At 65.7% G+C, this 19,448-nt stretch overlaps 3 protein-coding genes across 4 annotated transcripts; 2 read left to right on the top strand and 1 right to left on the bottom strand.

Annotated features, from left to right (window-relative positions):
* Window positions 1–89: 89 nt before the first annotated feature.
* On the bottom strand, window positions 90–4,265 carry LOC112060677 (myoD family inhibitor-like). Of its 2 annotated transcripts, XM_042845788.2 has the most exons (4): window positions 3,351–4,265; window positions 3,032–3,139; window positions 2,701–2,850; window positions 90–1,370 (listed from the first exon to the last, which is right to left on the bottom strand). In XM_042845788.2, exons 1-4 carry the CDS (start codon window positions 3,445–3,447, stop codon window positions 1,114–1,116), a joined length of 612 nt encoding a protein of 203 aa, XP_042701722.2. In that variant the 5' UTR covers window positions 3,448–4,265; the 3' UTR covers window positions 90–1,113. The 2 variants fall into 2 exon arrangements, with proteins under 2 accessions (XP_042701722.2, XP_023967974.2); XM_024112206.3 differs by lacking the exon at window positions 3,032–3,139.
* Window positions 4,266–7,452: 3,187 nt separating this feature from the next.
* Window positions 7,453–11,683, top strand: PCSK1N (proprotein convertase subtilisin/kexin type 1 inhibitor). Its single transcript, XM_065571603.1, has 3 exons — window positions 7,453–7,611; window positions 9,923–10,452; window positions 10,924–11,683. Exons 1-3 carry the CDS (start codon window positions 7,552–7,554, stop codon window positions 11,177–11,179), a joined length of 846 nt encoding a protein of 281 aa, XP_065427675.1. The 5' UTR covers window positions 7,453–7,551; the 3' UTR covers window positions 11,180–11,683.
* Window positions 11,684–15,249: 3,566 nt separating this feature from the next.
* PRAF2 (PRA1 domain family member 2) lies at window positions 15,250–18,207 on the top strand. The gene is made up of 3 exons (XM_065571606.1): window positions 15,250–15,467; window positions 16,014–16,231; window positions 17,268–18,207. Exons 1-3 carry the CDS (start codon window positions 15,289–15,291, stop codon window positions 17,405–17,407), a joined length of 537 nt encoding a protein of 178 aa, XP_065427678.1. The 5' UTR covers window positions 15,250–15,288; the 3' UTR covers window positions 17,408–18,207.
* The last annotated feature ends 1,241 nt before the right edge of the window (window positions 18,208–19,448 follow it).

Raw genomic sequence — 19,448 nt, forward strand, 5'->3', positions numbered from 1 at the left:
GGGGGGGGGAATCAGGAACGGTGCATGCTGGGAGTTCTAGCCCAACACCCCCTCTCCGCCCCCCGCAAAAAAATGAGGTCGGCTTAAAGAGCTCATGCGATTTATTTAAAAGAGAACGAACATGGGGGCGGCTCCCCCTTTGCCTGCTGCTCTTTGAGGCCGGGGGGGGGGGCTGGTTTTGGGGGCCACGGCGTCCTCCCGTCTCCGTGGGGGTGAGAAGGGTAGAACCGGGACCCCAGCTCTCCGGAGGGAGTCCGCCCCAACCCAGCCCCGATTACCCTCCTCCTGGGAGACACGGCACCCACCTTTAGCCGGCTCATAAGTGAAGTGGGGAAGGGGAGCCCAGGGCTGGGCTAGCAGGGGCTGTGGGTCGGGAGTGTGGGGCACTGGCAGAGCTGGGGGGGGGCAGGGCTGGGCTAGCAGGGGCTGCGGGTCGGGAGTGTGGGGCACCGTTAGAGCCGGGGACGGCACCCATGGGGTTAATACCCTTTCCCCTTGTGACATCTGAGTCCATTTGATGACATCACAGCAGAGGAGGCGGAGCTCTGGCAGCCACACCCACGCATTCAATGACATCACTGCATAGAGGTGTGGTGTGGTGCATGTGATGTCACAATTAATGAGGCGTGGCTTCCTGTAGGACCCGCCCCTTGCTGGGGCTATTTGATGGTGTCACTCTGCCTAGACACCTTTGATGACATCACAGTAGATAGGGTGTGACTTGTTCCACACAGTGATGTCACCAATAGGGTGTGGCTTTTTCCACTCAGTGATGTCACCACCAATGGGGTGTGGCTTTATCACCCAGGGACATCACCACCAATGGGGGCGTGGCTTACCACCTCTGATGAGGCCCCAGTAAGATGAGTGGGGCTTCTTGCATGGTGAGGACGTCCCCGGTGAGCATCCAATGGCTCTCGTCCTATTAGATGACATCATAAGTGGAGGTGTGGCTTGGGCCACTGGGTGACATCACGCTGCACGGGGCGTGGCTCGGTCCATCCAATGACATCACCGGCTGGGTTGGATGGGGCGGGGCTCAGCCCGTAGAGAGCCAGGAATGGGGTGGGATTGTGAGGGGCTGGGGTTGGGGGGTGAGCTCCAGCCCCTGGGTCAGCCGGGGAAGCAGATGGAGCAGCACTCCAGGCAGATTTCCAGGCAGTCCGCGGAGTCACAGCAGTCCTGGAGGAGCCCGCACCCCCCTCCGCAGGGGCAGCTGCCTCCCCCGCAGCCCTGACCCGGGGGGTCCCCCCTGGTGCAGCAGCCCCCCGCCAGGCACAGCGCCCCGCAGCCCAGGCCGTCCAGCGCCAGGGAGCAGAGCGCCAGGAACTCGCAGAACAGGCAGGCCAGGGCACAGTGAGCGCAGCGGTCTGGGGGAGAGAAAGAGGGGGCAGAGGGTGAGCGAAGCCGAAGAGTGAACCCAGGAGTCCGGGATCCCAGGCCACCCACAACCCCTAGACCCCACTCCCGTCCCAGAGCTGGGGAGAGAACCCAGGTGTCCTGGCTCCCACCCCCCCTGCTCTAACCACCAGACCCCACTCCCGTCCCAGAGCTGGGGAGAGAACCCAGGAGTCCTGGTGCCCAGCCCCCCCTGCTCTAACCACGAGACCTCACTCCCCTCCCACAGCCAGGAGAGAACCCAGGAGTCCTGGCTCCCAGCCCCCCCTGCTCTAACCACCAGCCCCCACTCCCCTCCCAGAGCCGGGGAGAGAACCCAGGAGTCCTGGCTCCCAGGCCCCCTGCTCTAACCACCAGCCCTCACTCCCCTCCCAGAGCTGGGGAGAGAACCCAGGAGTCCTGGCTCCCAGCCCAGCCCAGCCCACTTGCAGAGGCTGTTTGTTTTTCTATCTGGGCGGAAATGGACATAATAATAATTGCGTTAACGAGCTCCCAGAGGCACCTGGGGCGGATCCTGAATTAATGCTCAACTCGGCGAAACTGGCAACCAGAACCCAACCGTGGGCTCCCCTCCCCCGCCCCAGCGCTGCCAGTGCCCCTCACTCCCGACCCACAGCCCCCGCTAGCCCAGCCCTGCCCCCCATAGCCCTGCCGGTGCCCCTCACTCCCGACCCACAGCCCCCGCTAGCCCAGCCCTGCCCCCCATAGCCCTGCCGGTGCCCCTCACTCCCGACCCACAGCCCCCTGCTAGCCCGGCCCTGCCCCCCATAGCCCTGCCGGTGCCCCTCACTCCCGACCCACAGCCCCCAGCTAGCCCAGCCCTCTCCCCCCAAAGCCCTGTCGGTGCCCCTCACTCCCGACCCACAGCCCCCTGCTAGCCCAGCCCTGCCCCCCCCCAGCTCTGCCGGTGCCCCTCACACCCGACCCACAGCCCCCGCTAGCCCAGCCCTCTCCCCCCAAAGCCCTGCCGGTGCCCCTCACTCCCGACCCGCAGCCCCTGCCAGCCCGGCCCTGGGTCCCCCCCCCAGCTCTGCCAGGGCCCCTCACTCCGGACCCACAGCCTCCCGCTAGCCCAGCCCTGCCTCCCCCCCAGCTCTGCCGGTGCCCCTCACTCCCGACCTGCAGACCCTGCCCCCCCCAACTCTGCCGGTGCCCCTCACTCCCGACCTGCAGACCCTGCCCCCCCCCAGCCCTGCCAGTGCCCCTCACTCCCGACCCGCAGCCCCTGCCCCCCCCAACTCTGCCGGTGCCCCTCACTCCCGACCCGCAGCCCCTCCCAGCCCAGCCCAGCCCCGCACTCACCATCCCCAGCCACCTCCTGGATGTGCGAGGCGGTGGATTTACAGCTCTGGTGGCTGCAGACAGACGCGGTGGAGCCCAGACGCTGCTTGTCCCTCCAGCGCTCAGGGCAGCAGGTGACCGCAGGGCCCCCCGAGGGCGGGGGTGTGGAGTCTGAAAGCAGAGGGGACAGCAGAGATGGAACCCAGGAGTCCTGGCTCCCAGCCCCCCCCCCCCTGTGCCCCTCCCGATCTACCCCACCAGACCCCACCCCTTCCCAGAGCCAGGGAGAGAACCCAGGAGTCCTGGGTCCCAGCCCCCCTTGCTCTAACCACTAGACCCCACTCCCTCATACCTCTCCCTGCTTTCTCAGTGGTCAGGGGCGGGAGAATTAGCGATGTCTCCTCGCTGGGACGAACCTCTTCCCCAGGCAGAGATCTCCGGCTGGGACAATCCACATCCCCTGGGAGCAACCAGACACTGTCAACAGCTGTGCGGCGCCTCCCCAGCTGCCCTGCCCCAGAGCCGGCTGCATCTCCATGCCGCACAAGCCATCCCTGTGCAGCGTTATATGCAGCTGTTCCCCAGCTGACCCACCCCAGAGGTGGCTGCATCTCAGCACCAGATGAATTATCGTTATGCGTTCAGGAGCTGCAATGAGACAGGGCACTTACTCTCCGACGTGGAGAATCTGCGTGGGTCTCCCGAGACGCCCTTCGATAGTGCATCCGCCCCACGACCGTCAGGGGGGACTGGGCTGCCCGCAGACATCAGGGCCCCGAGGGTAGGAACAGCAGGTGTAATGGTTAGAGAACTCACCCCACACAGCTCTGCCAGTGCCCCTCAAGCCCGACCCGCAGCCCTCTGCACCCCCAGCCCTGTCCCCCCACCACGGCTCTGCCAGTGCCCCTCAATCCCGACCCGCACCCCCTGCTCGCCCAGCCTTGGGCCTGTCTGGGTTTTGGCTTCTGGCTGGGTGAGTGGAAAGTGGGAAAGGAGCCAGTGAATGACCGGACGCATCAGAGTGACCCCTCCCTGCAGACAAGTGGGGAGGGGGAGCTAGTGGTTAGAGTGGGGTGGGGGGGCTGCTGCTGGGAGCCTGGACTCCCAACCGCCCAGCTCTAACCACTAGACCCAGCTCCCCTCCCAGAGCCAGGGAGAGAACCTAGGAGTCCTGGCTCCCAGACCCCCTGCTCTAACCCCTAGCCCCCACTCCACTCTAAGAGCCAGGGAGAGAACCCAGGAGTCCTGGCTCCCAGACCCCCTGCTCTAACCCCTAGCCCCCACTCCCCTCTAAGAGCCAGGGAGAGAACCCAGGAGTCCTGGTTCCCAGCCCCCCCTGCTCTAACCCAGTAGCCCCCACTACCCTCCCAAAACCAGGGAGAGAACCCAGGAGTTCTGGCTCCCAGACCCTCCCCCCCAAGTCCCACCAAACCCCACTCCCCTGTTAGAGCTTGGGAGAGAACCCAGGAGTCCTGCTCTGTGTGGCTAGGGGGAGGGGGACGTCCCAGCACAGCAGGTACTGGGGCTGGCAGGAGATGAAAGTCGGGGCGTCAGAGGTGAGGCAGCCGCTGGGCCTTGGCTTCCTGATTTCCCCGCCCGGACAACTGGGTTCAAAGCAGAGGGCAGCAGAGGTGGAAAAAACAGACCCATAAATCTCCAACCCCCGCGGGAATATAATCAGCTCGCAGGGCCGGGAAGATAAACAACAGGGATGGGGGGCGAGCCAGGACGCCTGGGTTTTTACCCCCGGCTTTGTGGGGGAAAGACCCCGTGTCCCCTTCGTTTCCCACAAATTAGATACCCCCAATCACACCCACAAATGTGCACCCAGCAAGATAGATACACATAGGCACAGATGTCCTACGTACACGCAACGACACGGACAAAACCCACATGTGATACACACAGACAGCCCCAGGACCCCCCACCCCAGGTCACACAACCTGCCCCACCCCTGGGTCCATCCCTTACCTCAGCGCGGGTGGGGGAGCCGGGGGCTGTTTTCACCCGTCTGCTGCACCGTTACAGTCCCTGTCTCCGGTGCGGGGGGGGGGGGGTCCTGGGTCAGAACCGCCGCCTTCTCCCTCCTGTTACCCCATCCACCCCCTTCTATCGCCCTCGCGGCATCCCCAGACACACCATCCATCCCCAGACACCACATCCATCCCCAGACACCCCATCGATCCAACACCCCATCGATCCCCAGGCACCACATCCATCCCCAGGCACCACATCCATCCCCAGACACCCCATCGATCCAACACCCCATCGATCCCCAGGCACCACATCCATCCCCAGGCACCACATCCATCCCCAGACACCCCATCGATCCAACACCCCATCAATCCCCAGACACCACATCCATCCAACACCCATCCATCCATCTAACACCCCATCGATCCCCAGACACCCCATCGATCCCCAGGCACCACATCCATCCATCCATCCGAAACCCCATCCATCCTTCCCGACACCCCATCCATCCTTCCATCCATCCCAATACCCCATCCCAACACCCCATCCATCCATCCTTCCCGACACCCCATCCGTCCATCCCAACACCCCATCCATCCATCCATCCATCCATACATCCATCCAAAACCCCATCCATCCTTCCATCCATCCCAACACCCCATCCATTCATCCATCCTTCCCGACACCCCATCCTGACACCTCATCCATCCTTCTATCCATCCTGACACCCCATCCATCCATTCCAACACCCCATCCATCCATCCATCCATCCATCCATCCATCCCACTACCCGTCCATCCATCCATTCATCCAACACCCCATCCTGACACCCCATCCATCCCATCAATCCATCCATCCTTCTATACATCCAACACTCCATCCTGACCCCCATCCATCCTTCCATCCATCCCGACACCCCATCCTGACCCCCATCCATCCTTCCATCCTTCCCGACACCCCATCCATCCATCCCAACACCCCTTCCTGACACCCCATCCATCCATCTCACACACTTGCTCTGTCCTGCTTTGAGTGACACGGAAATTCCAATCTCTCCCCTCCCAGCACAACAGCTGAGAGAGACCCTGGCAAGGGGGGTGATAATCCAACCCTTCTCCTACTTCCCAACCATTCCCCGGTTTTGGTGCTCAGCTGCTCCACCCCAGAGGTGGCTGCATCTCAGTGCTGGGCAAGCCATCCCCCTATGGCGTTATGTGTGGCTGTTCCCCGGCTGCCCCGCCCCAGAGGTGGCTGCATCTCAGCGCTGCCCTGGACTCTCTCAGCTCGGCAGCTGAGGCCTGCTGGTCGTAGGGGCCTGGGCCGGGAACCAGGAAAGGCGGCAGGGACGAAATGGGCACTAATGGATTCTGCCATAACTAATTCATCCCCCTGAGCAGACAGTGAGATGCAGCCTCCCCCAGGGCTCGTCCGCCGGCTGCTGGCGTGGCGGCTCCCTGTATTTACAGCTCACAACACCCGCGGGGGGGGGCGGAGGCTTGCCAAATGCAACAGGGGCTGCGGGTCGGGAGTGAGGGGCACCGGCAGAGCTATGGGGGGACAGGGCTGTGGGGGGGGGCAGGGGCTGCAGGTCGGGAGTGAGGGGCACCGGCAGGGCAGGGGGGCCGGGCTGTGGGGGGGGCAGGGGCTGCAGGTCGGGAGTGAGGGGCACCGGCAGGGCAGGGGGGCCGGGCTGTGGGGGGGGCAGGGGCTGCAGGTCGGGAGTGAGGGGCACCGGCAGGGCAGGGGGGCCGGGCTGTGGGGGGGCAGGGGCTGCGGGTCGGGAGTGAGGGGCACCGGCAGAGCTATGAGGGGACAGGGCTGTGGGGGGCAGGGGCTGCGGGTCGGGAGTGAGGGGCACCGGGCGGGATGGGATGGGGGTGGGGGCGGGAGTGAGTTCCAGGCCACCTTGGGTCTATCCCATCATGCACTTTCTCTCCCCCCCCTTCATAAATGAGTAATTATGTCTCCATGGCAATGGATGCTGCAGGAAGCAGAAATGAATTACCAGAGAGGGACCAAGATGCCCCCCCCAGCCCTGCCGGCGCCCCTCACTCCCGACCCGCAGCCCTCCCAGCCCTGCCGGTGCCCCTCACTCCCGACCCGCAGCCCCCCCCAGCCCTGCCGGTGCCCCTCACTCCCGACCCGCAGCCCCCCCCAGCCCCGCCGGCGCCCCTCACTCCCGACCCGCAGCCCCCTCAGCCCTGCCGGTGCCCCTCACTCCCGACCCGCAGCCCCCCCAGCCCTGCCTGTGCCCCTCACTCCCGACCCGCAGCCCCCCCCAGCCCTGCCTGGGCCCCTCACTCCCGACCCGCAGCCCCCCCCAGCCCTGCCGGTGCCCCTCACTCCCGACCCTGCAGCCCCTGCAGGGGGGAGGATCCCGGGGGGATGGGGGGGGGATGGATGCCGGGGGCTGGGGGGGGTGGATGCAGGAGAGACGGGGGGGCTGGATGCCGGGGGCTGCAGGGGGCTGGATGTAAGGTGGGGGGCTGGATATCGGGAGCTGTGGGGGTTGGATGCAGGGGGGGACGGGGGGGCTGGAAGTAAGGTGGGGGGCTGGATGCAGGGGGGAAGATCCCGGGAGGATGGAGGGGGCTGGATGCAGGGGGCTGGATGCAGGAGGGACGGGGGGGCTGGATGCCGGGGGCTGCGGGGGGCTGGATGCAGGGGGGGGGGGCTGGATGCAGGGGGGAGGATCCCGGGAGGATGGAGGGGGCTGGATGCAGGGGGCTGGATGCAGGAGGGACGGGGGGGCTGGATGCAGGGGGGGGGCTGGATGCAGGGGGGAGGATCCGGGGAGGGCGGGGCTTGGGGCGGGGCTGATTTCGCTGCAGCGGCTGCTCCCTGCGCCGGTCCGTGTCTCCCCCTCCCCGCGGTTCGGTCCCGTCCGGTCCCTGCGCGATGGCTCCGACCCTGATGCTGGCGGCCCTGCTCTGCGCGCTGGGCCCCGCCGCCGGGAAGGTAGGGGGGGGACCCGGGACCCCCGAGCCCTGAGCCCCATCGCCCCCCTGCGCCCTCATCCCCCCCGGCGCCCCCATCTCTCCCCACCTGCCCTCTGCGCCCCCAGCGCCCCTCCAGCGCCCCCATTTCTCCCATAGCCCCCCCGGCGCCCCATCTTTCCCCATTGCCCCCCCGCACTATCCCCTCATCGCCCCCCTGCGCCCCCATATCGCCTCATCGCCCCCCTGCGCCCCATCTCTCCCCATCGCCCCCTGCACCCCCAACGTCCCATCTCTGCCTTGTGCCCCACCTCCCCCTGCGCCCCCATCTTCTCCATCGCCTCCCCGCACCCCTCATCTTCCCTCCCTTTATCCCCCTACGCTAACCCCACGCCCCTTCCCCCCCCCCACATTCCTTATTATGGTCTCCCGGTGGGGGGGGGATGTACCTGGAGCCAGGGAAGTCGCGGGGGGCTGATGGTCCCCCCATCTCCGGGGCTGCTCCACCCCCACTGAGGCCCAGACCCCGACCCCCCACAGCGCAGGAGACCGGGGAGGTGGGGGGGCTGCTGTGAGTTTCCCCCCTCAGTCGAGACGGTAGCGCTGGGTGGATCGATGTGGGTGTGGGGTGTATAAAGGGGGTGGGTGGTGTCTGGGGGCCTAGGGGGTCTCGGGGTATGGGGGTGTTGGGGGGTGGTCGAGGGGGATGGGGGTGTTTGGGGCGTGGGGGTATGAGAGATGGGGGTGTTGGGGGGCGGGGGGTGTCAGGGGATGGGGGGTGTTGGGGAGAGTGGCGGTCTAGGGGAATGGGGGTGTTTGGGGCATGGGGGTCTCGGGGAATGGGGTACTTGAGGGGGATGGGAAGTCTGGGGGATGGGGTGTGTTTGGGGGTCTCGGGGGATGGGGGTGTTTGGGGGTGGCAGTCTAGAGGGACGGGGTGTTTGAGGGGGATGGGGGTGTTTGAGGGTGGGGGATGGGGGGTGTTTGGGGGAGTGGCGGTCTAGGGGGATGGGGTGTTTGGGGGTCTCAGGGGATGGGGGTGTTTGAGGGTAGGGGGGATGGGTGTTGTTTGGGGGGTGGCAGTCTAGATGGATGGGGTGTTTGAGGGGGATGGGCGGGGTTTGGGGGTCTCGGGGGATGGGAGCTTGAGGGGGATGTCGGGTCTGGAGGACGGAGGGGGATGGGGGGTTCTGTGTCTGTCGCACTCCGCCCCAGAAGCAGCCGCATTTCAGCAGCAGACAGGAGACAGGAGCTGTGCGCAGCGGGGGGCGGGGAGGGGGGGGAGACAGAAAGAACGAGAAGGGGCCCCGCCAGCCACAGACAACGGGCAGCCCATGATGCCTGGGGGCTGGGGCTGGCAGTGCCCCCCCCCCCACGAACCCCTCCCCATCTCCCCAGAGCCAGCTGCCAGCCAAGGCCCCCCCCAGCACTCCTGGTGACTCAGCCTGCAGATCCCGGCTGCCACAGACACATGGGTGGGGGGATCACTGCAGAGATGCCCCTCCCCCACCACCTCCCAGACCTCCCCCCCCCCCCATTTGCTGACCTCCCCCCCATTAGCTGAAAAGGTGGGTAGCTGTCCTGTGCTCCTGGCTCTGGGAGGGGAGTGGGGGCTGGTGGTTAGAGCGGGGGGCTGGGAGCCAGGACTCCTGGGTTCTCTCCCCAGCTCTGGGAGGAGAGTGGGGTCTGGTGGGTCAGAGCAGGAGGGGCTGGGAGCCAGGACTCCTGGGTTCTCTCCCCGGCTCTGGGAGGGGAGTGGGGTCTGGTGGTTAGAGCAGGGGGGCTGGGAGCCAGGACTCCTGGGTTCTCTCCCCGGCTCTGGGAGGAGAGTGAGGTCTGGTGGTTAGAGCAGGGGGCGCTGGGAGCCAGGACTCCTGGGTTCTCTCCCCGGCTCTGGGAGGAGAGTGAGGTCTGGTGGTTAGAGCAGGGGGCGCTGGGAGCCAGGACTCCTGGGTTCTCTCCCCGGCTCAGGGAGGAGAGTGAGGTCTGGTGGTTAGAGCAGGGGGGGCTGGGAGCCAGGACTCCTGGGTTCTCTCCCTGGCTCCGGAAGGGAAGTGGGGTCTGGTGGTTAGAGCAGGGGGTGCTGGGAGCCAGGACTCCTGGGTTCTCTCCCTGGCTCCGGAAGGGAAGTGGGGTCTGGTGGTTAGAGCAGGGGGTGCTGGGAGCCAGGACTCCTGGGTTCTCTCCCCAGCGCTGGGAGGGGAGTAGGGTCTGGTGGTTAGAGCGGGGGGGGACTGGGAGCCAGGACTCCTGGATTCGCTGGGAATGGGCTGGGTACATTGGGTACCATCCATTCACCTCTCCACCTCTTTCTCTCTGTGTTTTCCCCACAGGCTCTTCCCGCCGGCCCCAGGGGGGCGCTGCCCCATGACTCGGCCGGGGGCCCCCGGCGTTTCCGACGGGACCTGCGGGGGGCTCCCTACGAGGGGGAGATGGGGCTGGCCAACGAGATCTACTACCCCCGGCTGGGGCCGCTGGCCCAGGACGAGCTGCTGGCCCAGGCGCTAGAGAGGCTGGGGGCGCCCCCCGCGGGCCGGTGGCGGGAGGACGAGCCGGGTGGCGCCCCGTGGCTCCAGGAGGTGCCCCCCGGTGGCCGCTGGAGGCAGGACGGGACCCAGGCCGCCCTGTCTCTCCAGCGCCTCCTCCAGGAATCAGTCCCCCTGGCCTCCCTCCTGCAGCTGTGGGACCAGGCCAGGGGGGCCCCGTACCCCGATTATGATGAGACAGGGGCGGGTGCCCCCCCCAGGACCCGGGCCCCGGCCCCACCCCAGCTGAGCCGCTACCGGACGGACGGGGCCTATGAGGGCCACCAGGACGAGCCGGGGGATGAGGAGCCGGGGGAGATGGATGCGGAGATGCTGAGGTGCCTGGAGAAGGGCCGGGCCCCGGGCCCCATTCCCCGCCCCCCTGAGCCAGCCAGTCCCATCCCCCCCGGGGCCAGATGGGAGCCAGCGCCCCCTACAGGGAAAAGGCCATGTGCCCCAGTAGGGGTCCGGGGTTCTCTCCCCGGCTCTGGGAGGGGAGTGGGGTTTAGTGGTTAGAGCAGGGGGGCTGGGAGCCAGGACTCCTGAGTTCTCTCCCCAGCTCTGGGAGGGGAGTGGGGTCTGGTAGGTTAGAGCGGGGGGGGCTGGGAGCCAGGACTCCTGGGTTCTCTCCCTGGCTCTGGGAGGGGAGTGGGGTCTAGTGGTTAGAGCAGGGGGGGGGGCTGGGAGCCCGGACTCCTGGGTTCTCTCCCTGTCTCCGGGAGGGGAGCAGGGTCTAGTGGATCAGAGTGGGGGCAGGGCTGGGATCCCAGACGCCTGGGTTCTAGCTCCATTTTTCCTCTGGCTCGCAGGTACCTGGTGGGCCGGATACTTGCAGGGGGCGGCGAGACGCGACCCCACCACCACCCCAGACGCCTGCGCCGGGGGCTGGAGGAAGAACCCCCCACCCTGCTGCGTGTGAAGCGGTTGGGAGGCGACGGGGAGGGCCCCGAGGCGGGGGCACCCCAGCTGCAGCGAGCCAAGAGGACAGAGGAGGAGGAGGAGGCTGTGGGGGGGCGGAGGGGGGCGTATGGGGGGGAGCCCCTGCTGAGGTACCTGCCTGAGTAATGGGGACCCCCCCCAGGCCCAGTGAGCGCTAATGCGGCGGGGGAGGGGTCTTACATCCCCTCCGCCCCGCCCGTCTCTGAATGTAGCCAGCTGTGGGTGCGGGGGAGGGGCTGCCTTGCTCCTAGCCCCCCAATCTCTGCCTCCCAATGACCCCTCCCTCCACAGGCCGGCTTATCACTGGGCCCAACATCTCTGCCCCACAAGCCAACTGCCCCCCCATTGGGGTGATGGCTCACCCCTGACATGCTTCAAGATCCCTATTCCCCCCCCTGGGCTATGCCCCCCAATATCCCAGCTCCGAGCCCTCTATTGTCCCCAGGGCTCTGCCCCCCCAGCTCTGAACCCCCATTTCCCCCACTACCCTAGCTCTGCCCCCCCCACCCCCCTGGTTCCCCCCGCTTCTATCAGTCCATTCAGTAACGGCTTCCCGCCCCCCTTGTCTGTCTGTCTGGTGTTGATTAATTAACTAATGAAATAAAGGCTCGTCAGGTATTTTGATGTAAAGGCCGAGTGGTGGTCTCCGTGTGTGTGTGCCCCTGCCCCCAGGCTAGGGGGTGCCGTGCTGCGGGGAGCAGGTTAGGGGGCTGGGCGGGGGGTGCTTTCCCCTGGCAGTCAGGACCGGGCGCTGGGGGGCGCCGTGCTGTGGGTCGGGGGCTCAGTAGGGGGCGCTCTCCCCTGGCAGTCAGGACCGGGCGCTGGGGGGCGCCGTGCTGTGGGTCGGGGGCTCAGTAGGGGGCGCTCTCCCCTAGCAGTCAGGACCGGGCACTGGGGGGCGCTGTGCTGTGGGTCGGGGGCTCAGTAGGGGGCGCTCTCCCCTGGCAGTCAGGACCGGGCGCTGGGGGGCGCCGTGCTGTGGGTCGGGGGCTCAGTAGGGGGCGCTCTCCCCAGCAATCGGGGCTGGGCACTGGGGGGCGCTGTGCTGTGGGTCGGGGGCTCAGTAGGGGACGCTCTTCCCAGCAATCGGGGCTGGGCACTGGGGGGCGCTGTGCTGTGGGTCGGGGGCTCAGTAGGGGGCGCTCTCCCCTGGCAGTCAGGACCGGGCACTGGGGGGCGCCGTGCTGTGGGTCGGGGGGCTCATTAGGGGGGCGCTCTCCCCAGCAATCGGGGCTGGGCACTGGGGGGCGCTGTGCTGTGGGTCGGGGGCTCAGTAGGGGGGGCGCTCTCCCCTAGCAGTCAGGACCGGGCACTGGGGGGCGCCGTGCTGTGGGTCGGGGGCTCAGTAGGGGGGCACTCTCCCCTAGCAGTCAGGACCGGGCACTGGGGGGCGCCGTGCTGTGGGTCGGGGGGCTCAGTAGGGGGGCGCTCTCCCCAGCAATCGGGGCTGGGCACTGGGGGGCGCTGTGCTGTGGGTCGGGGGCTCAGTAGGGGGCGCTCTCCCCAGCAATCGGGGCTGGGCACTGGGGGGCGCTGTGCTGTGGGTCGGGGGCTCAGTAGGGGGCGCTCTCCCCTGGCAGTCAGGACCGGGTGCTGGGGAGCGCCGTGCTGTGGGTCGGGGGGCTCAGTAGGGGGCGCTCTCCCCGGCAATCGGGGCTGGGCACTGGGGGGCGCCGTGCTGTGGGTCGGGGGCTCAGTAGGGACGCTCTGCTCTGGACAGAGCCCCAGAGGCAGGAGATTTAGGACTGAAGCCCAAACATTTTACTCCCAGATTCGGGGCCTGCCCGAGGAAGACCAGATGAGGCCGAAGCCAGAGGGTCCCTGGCCCCAGTGGGGGGTTGGATCCGTCTGCCATCAGCCCCGAAGTGGGCCCTGGTGGGGGAGAGCCTGAGAGACGGAGGGAGGAGTGTGTGAGGGGGAGTCAGGTATTGGGGGGGTCCTCTCCAGCCAGCCCCCTTTCTCAGCCTTGGGGGGGTCATGCATTGGGGTCCCCTCCAGCCAGCCCCCCCTTCTGAGCCTGGGTGGGTGTGTCTGGGCTGTGGGGGGAAGGGCAACTGCCTCCACCAATTGTGGCTCAAAAGGGCCCAGCAGCTGCCTCTCCCCCCTCAGCCCCCCCCCCCCCCATCCAGCTGCATCATCGCCTCCCATTGGCTGTTGCCAGGAGACCACCTACCTGCCGCTCCACAGCCCTGATGCTGGGTGGGGGGACACAGAGAGGGGCTATGGGGAGTTCGGGGCCCTGTGGGGGGGCTCCGTGGGGAGCCCTGGAGGGTTTGGGGGGCTCTGTCAGGCACAGTGGGAGGTTTGGGGGCAGTGAGGGGGTTCAGGGCCCCCCGAACCCTCTCACTGCCCCCAAATCTCCCACCTGGCAATAAACGACCAGGGATGGCCCCCCCCTTGGCCCCTTTGTGCTCCAGCTGGTACCTTTCCCGTCGACACTGTATGCCGGACACTGAATAAAGCCTCCTGCGTTCACACAGGCCGAGAGTCACTCCAGATTCAGGAAGCTGGGGGGTGGGGGTGGCTCCCTTTGGGGGGTGCATCTCCCTCCGGGGGGGGCCTCACCGCGGGGGGCTCATGGCGTGATGGGGCAGCACTGAGGGTTGGTCCCAGGGGGCAGAGAAGCCAAGGGGCTCCCCCCAGGGAGACTGTGAGCCCAAGGGGGGGCTGGTGCACTGTAGGGGTGTCCCCCACAGGGGCAGTACCAGAGCCAGGTGGGAGCACCAGGCCTGGGGATCCGTGCGGCCCCGCTCCGGTACTCCTCCTTCACCAGGCCTGTTTCGTTCCCGCACTCCCCTCCTCCTCCTCCACCGGGTCTGTCCCATTCCCGCACTCTCCTCCTCCACTGGGCCTGTTTCGTTCCCACACCCCTCTCCTCCTCCTCCATCGGGTCTGTCGCATTCCCGCACTCTCCTCCTCCACTGGGCCTGTCTCCTTCCCTCGCTCCCGCACTCCTCCTCCACCGGGTCTGTCCCATTCCCGCACTCTCCTCCTCCACTGGGCCTGTCTCCTTCCCTCGCTCCCGCACTCCTCCTCCACCAGGCCTGTTTTGTTCCCTCACTCCCACACTCCCCTCAACACTGCCAACCTCCCCTGCATGACCTCCCCCACGCCCGGCACAGCCCCCCCACAAGCCCCACCCTACAGCACCCCTATGCACTGCCCCCCACAACCACACCCATAACCCCCACCCTACAGCACCCCTATGCACTACCCCCCACACCTGCAACCAACAACCCACCCAGCGCAGCCCCCCCCCCGACAAATCCACACCCAGAGCAGGGATCCCCACCCGCAGGGGGCAGCAGGGACCCACACAAGTATGAGGCAGCAGCAACAGATGCAACCACTTCTGGGGGTGGGCTCGGGGCAGCGGTAGCCAGTTGCAGAACAATTAGGTGGCGGGTGGGGGCAGAGAATCCTGCTTGAGATCATACCAGGAGCCAGGGAGAGAACCCAGGAGTCCTGGCTCCCAGCCCTCCCTGCTCTAACCACCAGCCCCCACTCCCCTCCCAGAGCTGGGGAGAGAACCCAGGAGTCCTGGCTCCCAGCCCTCCGCCCCCCCCTCTAACCATTAAACCCCACTCCCCTCCCAGAGCCAGGGAGAGAACCCAGGAGTCCTGGCTCCTAGCCCTCCCTGCTCTAACCACCAGCCCCCACTCCCCTCCCAGAGCTGGGGAGAGAACCCAGGAGTCCTGGCTCCCAGCCCTCCCCCCCCCTCTAACCATTAAACCCCACTCCCCTCCCAGAGCCAGGGAGATAACCCAGGAGTCCTGGCTCCCAGCCCCCCCTGCTCTAACCACCAGCCCCCACTCCCCTCCCAGAGCTGGGGAGAGAACCCAGGAGTCCTGGCTCCCAGCCCTCCCCCCCCCCCGCTCTAACCATTAAACCCCACTCCCCTCCCAGAGCCCGGGAGAGAACCCAGGAGTCCTGGCTCCCAGCCCTCCCTGCTCTAACCACCAGCCCCCACTCCCCTCCCAGAGCTGGGGAGAGAACCCAAGAGTCCTGGCTCCCAGCCCCCTGCTCTAACCACCAGCCCCCACTCCGCTCCCAGAGCCAGGGAGAGAACCCAGGTGTCCTGGCTCCCAGCCCCGCCCCCCTTTGCTCCGCTCTCCCCCGCTGCCGCCTCCAGGACTCCATTTCCCAGGCGGCCCCGCGGCGGGCGGTCCCGGCGGGCGCGGGCGGGGCGGCGCGGTGCATGCCGGGGGCTGTAGTCGGCGGCCCGGGCGCTGAAGATGTCCGAGGTGCGGCCGCCCCCACTGCGGGCGCTGGGCGATTTCCTGCTGGGCCCCGCGCGCCTGGCGGCCCCGGACCCGCGCGACCCGCAGCGCTGGAGGAACCGGGTCCTCAACAACCTGCTCTACTACCAGAGCAACTACGGGCTGGGGCTGGGGCTGGCGCTGCTGCTGGGGGGGTCAGTGCAAGGGGGGGGGCCGTGCATGCTCGGGGGAGGGGCAGTGCAAGGGGTGGGGACCGTGCATGCTCGGGGGAGGGGCAGTGCAAGGGGTGGGGGGACCGTGCAATGTTCAGGGGGGTCAGTGCAAGGGGTGGGGGGGGGCGTGCGTGCTCGGGGGAGGGGCAGTGCAAGGGGTGGGGGGGGGCCGTGCATGCTCGGGGGAGGGGCAGTGCAAGGGGGGGGTGCCGTGTTCGGGGGAGGGGCAGTGCAAGGGGTGGGGGGGCCGTGCATGCTCGGGGGGGGTCAGTGCAAGGGGGGGGCTGTGCCTGCTCCCCAGGGGGTCGATACAAGCAATGGGGGGCCATTGATTCTCTGGGGGGGTCAGTGCAAGGGGGGGCCGTGCATGCTGGGGGGTCAGTGTAAGGGGTCGGGGTCCATGCATGCTCTATGCAAGGGGGGGGGCACATGCTCCGGGGTGGGTGTCTATGCAAGGCGTGAGGGTGGGGTCAATGGAAAATGTGGGCACCCGGACTCCTGGGTTCTCACTCTGCCCTGTCCCCGCAGGTACTTCCGGCCCCTGCACACCCTGCTCTCCGGCTCCGCCGTGACCCTCGTCTTCATCGCCTTCGTCTGGGCGGCTGAGAACAAGGCCCCGATTCGGCGCTTCCGGCGCAGCTACCCCGGCGCCAGCCTCCTGGCCGTGCTGGGGAGCGCCTACGGCCTGGTGTCCCTCTTGGGAGGCTCGGGGGTCTTCCTGCTGACAGTCACCCTGCCCATCTCCAGTGAGTGGGGGGGAGGGATGGGCGGCAGGGTGGGGGGCTGAGGCAGGGTTGATGGGAGTGTGGCGTCTACGGGGTCGGATTAAGTAGGGCCTTGGGAATGCTGTGGGGCCGGGTGGAACAGAGGAAGAGGGCCAGGTTTGCTGGGGTGGAATTTGGGGGTGTGGACGCATGGGGTAGCAGAGATCAGGGAGGTGGGGTTGATGGGGGAAGTGGGACGGGGGATTGATGGGGGTGAGTAGGGGCAGGCAGGGGGCGAACACAATGCATGAGCTGGGGGGGAGTCAGATCAGTGGGTCACATGCTGTATCCTGGCCGGGGGGAGGGCAAGGGGGTGCGCGGCTGCTGCTTCCTTGCTGGCAGAGCCATGCATGCAGCCCCCACAATGGGGGCGTTCTCGCGGGGGGCCGGCAGGGCCATTCCCGCAGCCTCCCTGCTGCGGGCGGTTGCATCTTCCTGGCACGGCCACTGCAGCCTCCGCCCATGCAGGGGCCGCGCTCTGGGGGCCGTGCTGCAAGCGTGGGGCAGTTGCATTTTAGATGCATTCCCGCTGCGGCAGCTGTGCCCGCCGGGGCCGCTCCGTACCCGCCGCAGCGTCCATGCACGCTGCAGGCCCCTGCGTTTTAGCCACAAGAGCCATGCGGGCCGGCGCCGCCCTGTTGCATCGGTTGCAGCAGCTGGTGGCACGTTAGATGCACGTCCGCCCATGCAGACCCCCACGCTGCTGCGTCCTTGGGCCAGTGGGCGGGGACGTGGCGCCTGCATTCTCGCCGCAGCACCCACGCCTGCCCTCCCTGCTCTGGTGCTGCTGTTGCTGTGGGAGGTTGCCTGCAAACGCTCCCCGCGTGCCAACGCTGCGGCCTGGCCGATGCATTCGGACAGCCGCATCCGCGCATGCGAGCGGCGGCAGGGGGTGGCGACTTGCCGCCTTGCTGTGTCGCAAGACCTGGCTTGCGGGGGCCTGGGGCGGTTCTTAGCAAGCGCCGGGGACGCTTTCAGCCCCTCCACTTTCTCGCTTCCTTCCCCTCCCCCCTTGCAGTGATTCTCATCCACGCCTCCTTTCGCCTCCGGAACCTCAAGAATAAAATCGAGAACAAGATCGAGAGCATTGGGCTAAAGCGGACGCCCATGGGGCTACTGCTGGAGGCGATGGGCCAAGAACAAGAAGCTGGCTCTTAAGGAGCGAGACAGGACCCCCCCCAGCCGTCCTTCCCACCAGCCCCTCACCATTGCCTCGGGCCTGCGCTTCGCCACTCTCCTACACGCCTGCTCGCGCTACCACGAAGATGCAGCGTCCCCCTGAGTCGAGCCAGGGCCTTGAGGTTGGAGTAGGGGAGGGGATGAGCTATGGCTAACCTCTGGAACTACCTGCCACATGATTTGATACAGAGGACCAGATAATTTAGGCAGGGAGAAAGGGCTATAGTTTACATGTGGAACTACCAACCACATGATTTGACCCAGAGGCCTGGAGAGCTTAACAGGAGGAGGATGAGCTGTGGTTAATCTGTGGAACTACCTTCCACATGATTTGGCACAGGGAAGAATGGCATGTGGTTAACTTGTGGCACTGCCCCACCACACGATTTGACCCAGGAGCCAAGTGAGGGGCTGAGAGCTGGGTAATCATTTGAACGACCAGGGGCATGGGGAATTTAGCAGAGGAGAATGGGGGGGGGGGGTGTTGGTTAACCTGTGGAACTACCTGCCACATGATGAGACCCAGGGACCAACCCCCTAGGTCTGTTTATGTAGGCCCTATCTAAGTACCCTGTTTATATGGCAACAAAAGAAACAAGGGGCTGTAATACTGGGAGGATTGGGTCAGTGGGAAGGGCTGTATTCAAGGGGGACCCCAAGGGTGCACTGAGGATTCAGTGGGATGCTGCATCTGATGCTGAGTATTTGTCCACAACTCCTCCTATTTATTTGAGGAGCAAAACCAACGTCTAATAAAACTTCTGTGCCATTTCTTGCTATTAAGGCTTGCATAGCTTTGCGGGGGCGGGAAATGGGGCACAGAGCCTTCCCCCACTAGGGAGCGCTGGCTCTGATATGGCCCCAGGATGTGGAGTCTGGCTGGCTCAAGGGGGCAGGGAATGGGGCACGGGGCCTTAACTTGTGTTGGGGAAAAAAATTCTCAATTCCCTGTGAATTCAGGGGAATTTTAACCAAGTTTTCCACACCTCCCCCCTGGAGAAAAAACATTGGCGAACTCCAAAAACACTTTTTAAAAGACCCTGGAGTCTATTCCCCCATAGTTCACAGGAATTTAATCCAGGTTTCTCTCTCTCTCTCACATGCAAAATCCCCCAAAACCTGGAAAAACAAAGACCTCGTCTCTCCCCCCCCTTTTTTTTTTAATCCCATTGGTTTTCCATTCCCCTGCCCCTCTTGTGGTTTATTGGGGGGATAAAAGCTGTGGATGAACAATGAATAAATCCCCAGGAAGAATCCAGGTTTTCTTTTACCCCATAACTGGGGGGCATTTTTTACTTGGTTTATGTAGGGTCTCCCAAAGCCACTAGAAGGAATCCAATGGAATTCAAAGTTCTGCTCTAGGAATTATTGGGGGTCCGTTCTCTGGCCTAGGTGAGACGGGGGGGGGTCAGACTGGAGGATCACAATGGTCCCTTCTGATGTGAGATGTAACTGACCCAGGAAGTACGTGTTTACATTAATGTGTGGAACCCCTTGCCTCATGATTTCCCCCAGAGGTTTTTAGCAGAGTTCAGTATAGAGCCAGGGGAGGAGGAGAAAGGCTGCTGTTATACACACAAGGTCAGAGTGGTCCCTTCTGAAGATCTAGGCCATCCCTGCTCCAAAATAAAATGAAAACCAGCAAAAAAAAAATCCCAACAGGGCACTGCCAGAGCCATTGGTGGCAGCAGTGGGATCCCCTGGTAATTTGCTGGTTTTGGTGGGAGAGGGGCAGGGCCAGGCGCACGCTGTATGCCCTGCTGGGAGGGGGGCATTTAATGCCCCATTTGGAGGCAGCGAGTGGCTGACGCCCTTGCAGCATCAGTCCCACTCAGAACAGTTCACACCTCTGCGAGCGACCAGTTCAGGCTTTCTGCCGACTCAGGCAGCGTCCGTTACACTGAGGGCAGATTTACACTCCAAACGCTGCTGTAGCACCTCAGTGAAGACCCTCTAAGCCGCAAGCGCTCTCCCATAGTTAATCCTTCTTCCCGAGCGGCGGTAGCTATGGCGACGGGAG

Source organism: Chrysemys picta, chromosome 17 (assembly GCF_011386835.1).
Source record: "Chrysemys picta bellii isolate R12L10 chromosome 17, ASM1138683v2, whole genome shotgun sequence".
Taxonomy (NCBI): domain Eukaryota; kingdom Metazoa; phylum Chordata; order Testudines; family Emydidae; genus Chrysemys; species Chrysemys picta.

What these genes read in the sequence shown, in the direction of transcription:
- LOC112060677 (XM_042845788.2), bottom strand. Translation starts at nt 3,447, where the DNA reads ATGTCTGCGGGCAGCCCAGTCCCCCCTGACGGTCGTGGGGCGGATGCA. An exon ending in CAGATTCTCCACGTCGGAGA is followed by an intron (nt 3,140 to 3,350) that starts GTAAGTGCCCTG and finishes GGTTGCTCCCAG; the next exon opens with GGGATGTGGATTGTCCCAGC. An exon ending in CACTGAGAAAGCAGGGAGAG is followed by an intron (nt 2,851 to 3,031) that starts GTATGAGGGAGT and finishes CTCTGCTTTCAG; the next exon opens with ACTCCACACCCCCGCCCTCG.
- PCSK1N (XM_065571603.1), top strand. Translation starts at nt 7,552, where the DNA reads ATGGCTCCGACCCTGATGCTGGCGGCCCTGCTCTGCGCGCTGGGCCCC. An exon ending in TGGGCCCCGCCGCCGGGAAG is followed by an intron (nt 7,612 to 9,922) that starts GTAGGGGGGGGA and finishes TTTTCCCCACAG; the next exon opens with GCTCTTCCCGCCGGCCCCAG. An exon ending in ATGGATGCGGAGATGCTGAG is followed by an intron (nt 10,453 to 10,923) that starts GTGCCTGGAGAA and finishes TCTGGCTCGCAG; the next exon opens with GTACCTGGTGGGCCGGATAC.
- PRAF2 (XM_065571606.1), top strand. Translation starts at nt 15,289, where the DNA reads ATGTCCGAGGTGCGGCCGCCCCCACTGCGGGCGCTGGGCGATTTCCTG. An exon ending in CTGGCGCTGCTGCTGGGGGG is followed by an intron (nt 15,468 to 16,013) that starts GTCAGTGCAAGG and finishes CTGTCCCCGCAG; the next exon opens with GTACTTCCGGCCCCTGCACA. An exon ending in AGTCACCCTGCCCATCTCCA is followed by an intron (nt 16,232 to 17,267) that starts GTGAGTGGGGGG and finishes CCCCCCTTGCAG; the next exon opens with TGATTCTCATCCACGCCTCC.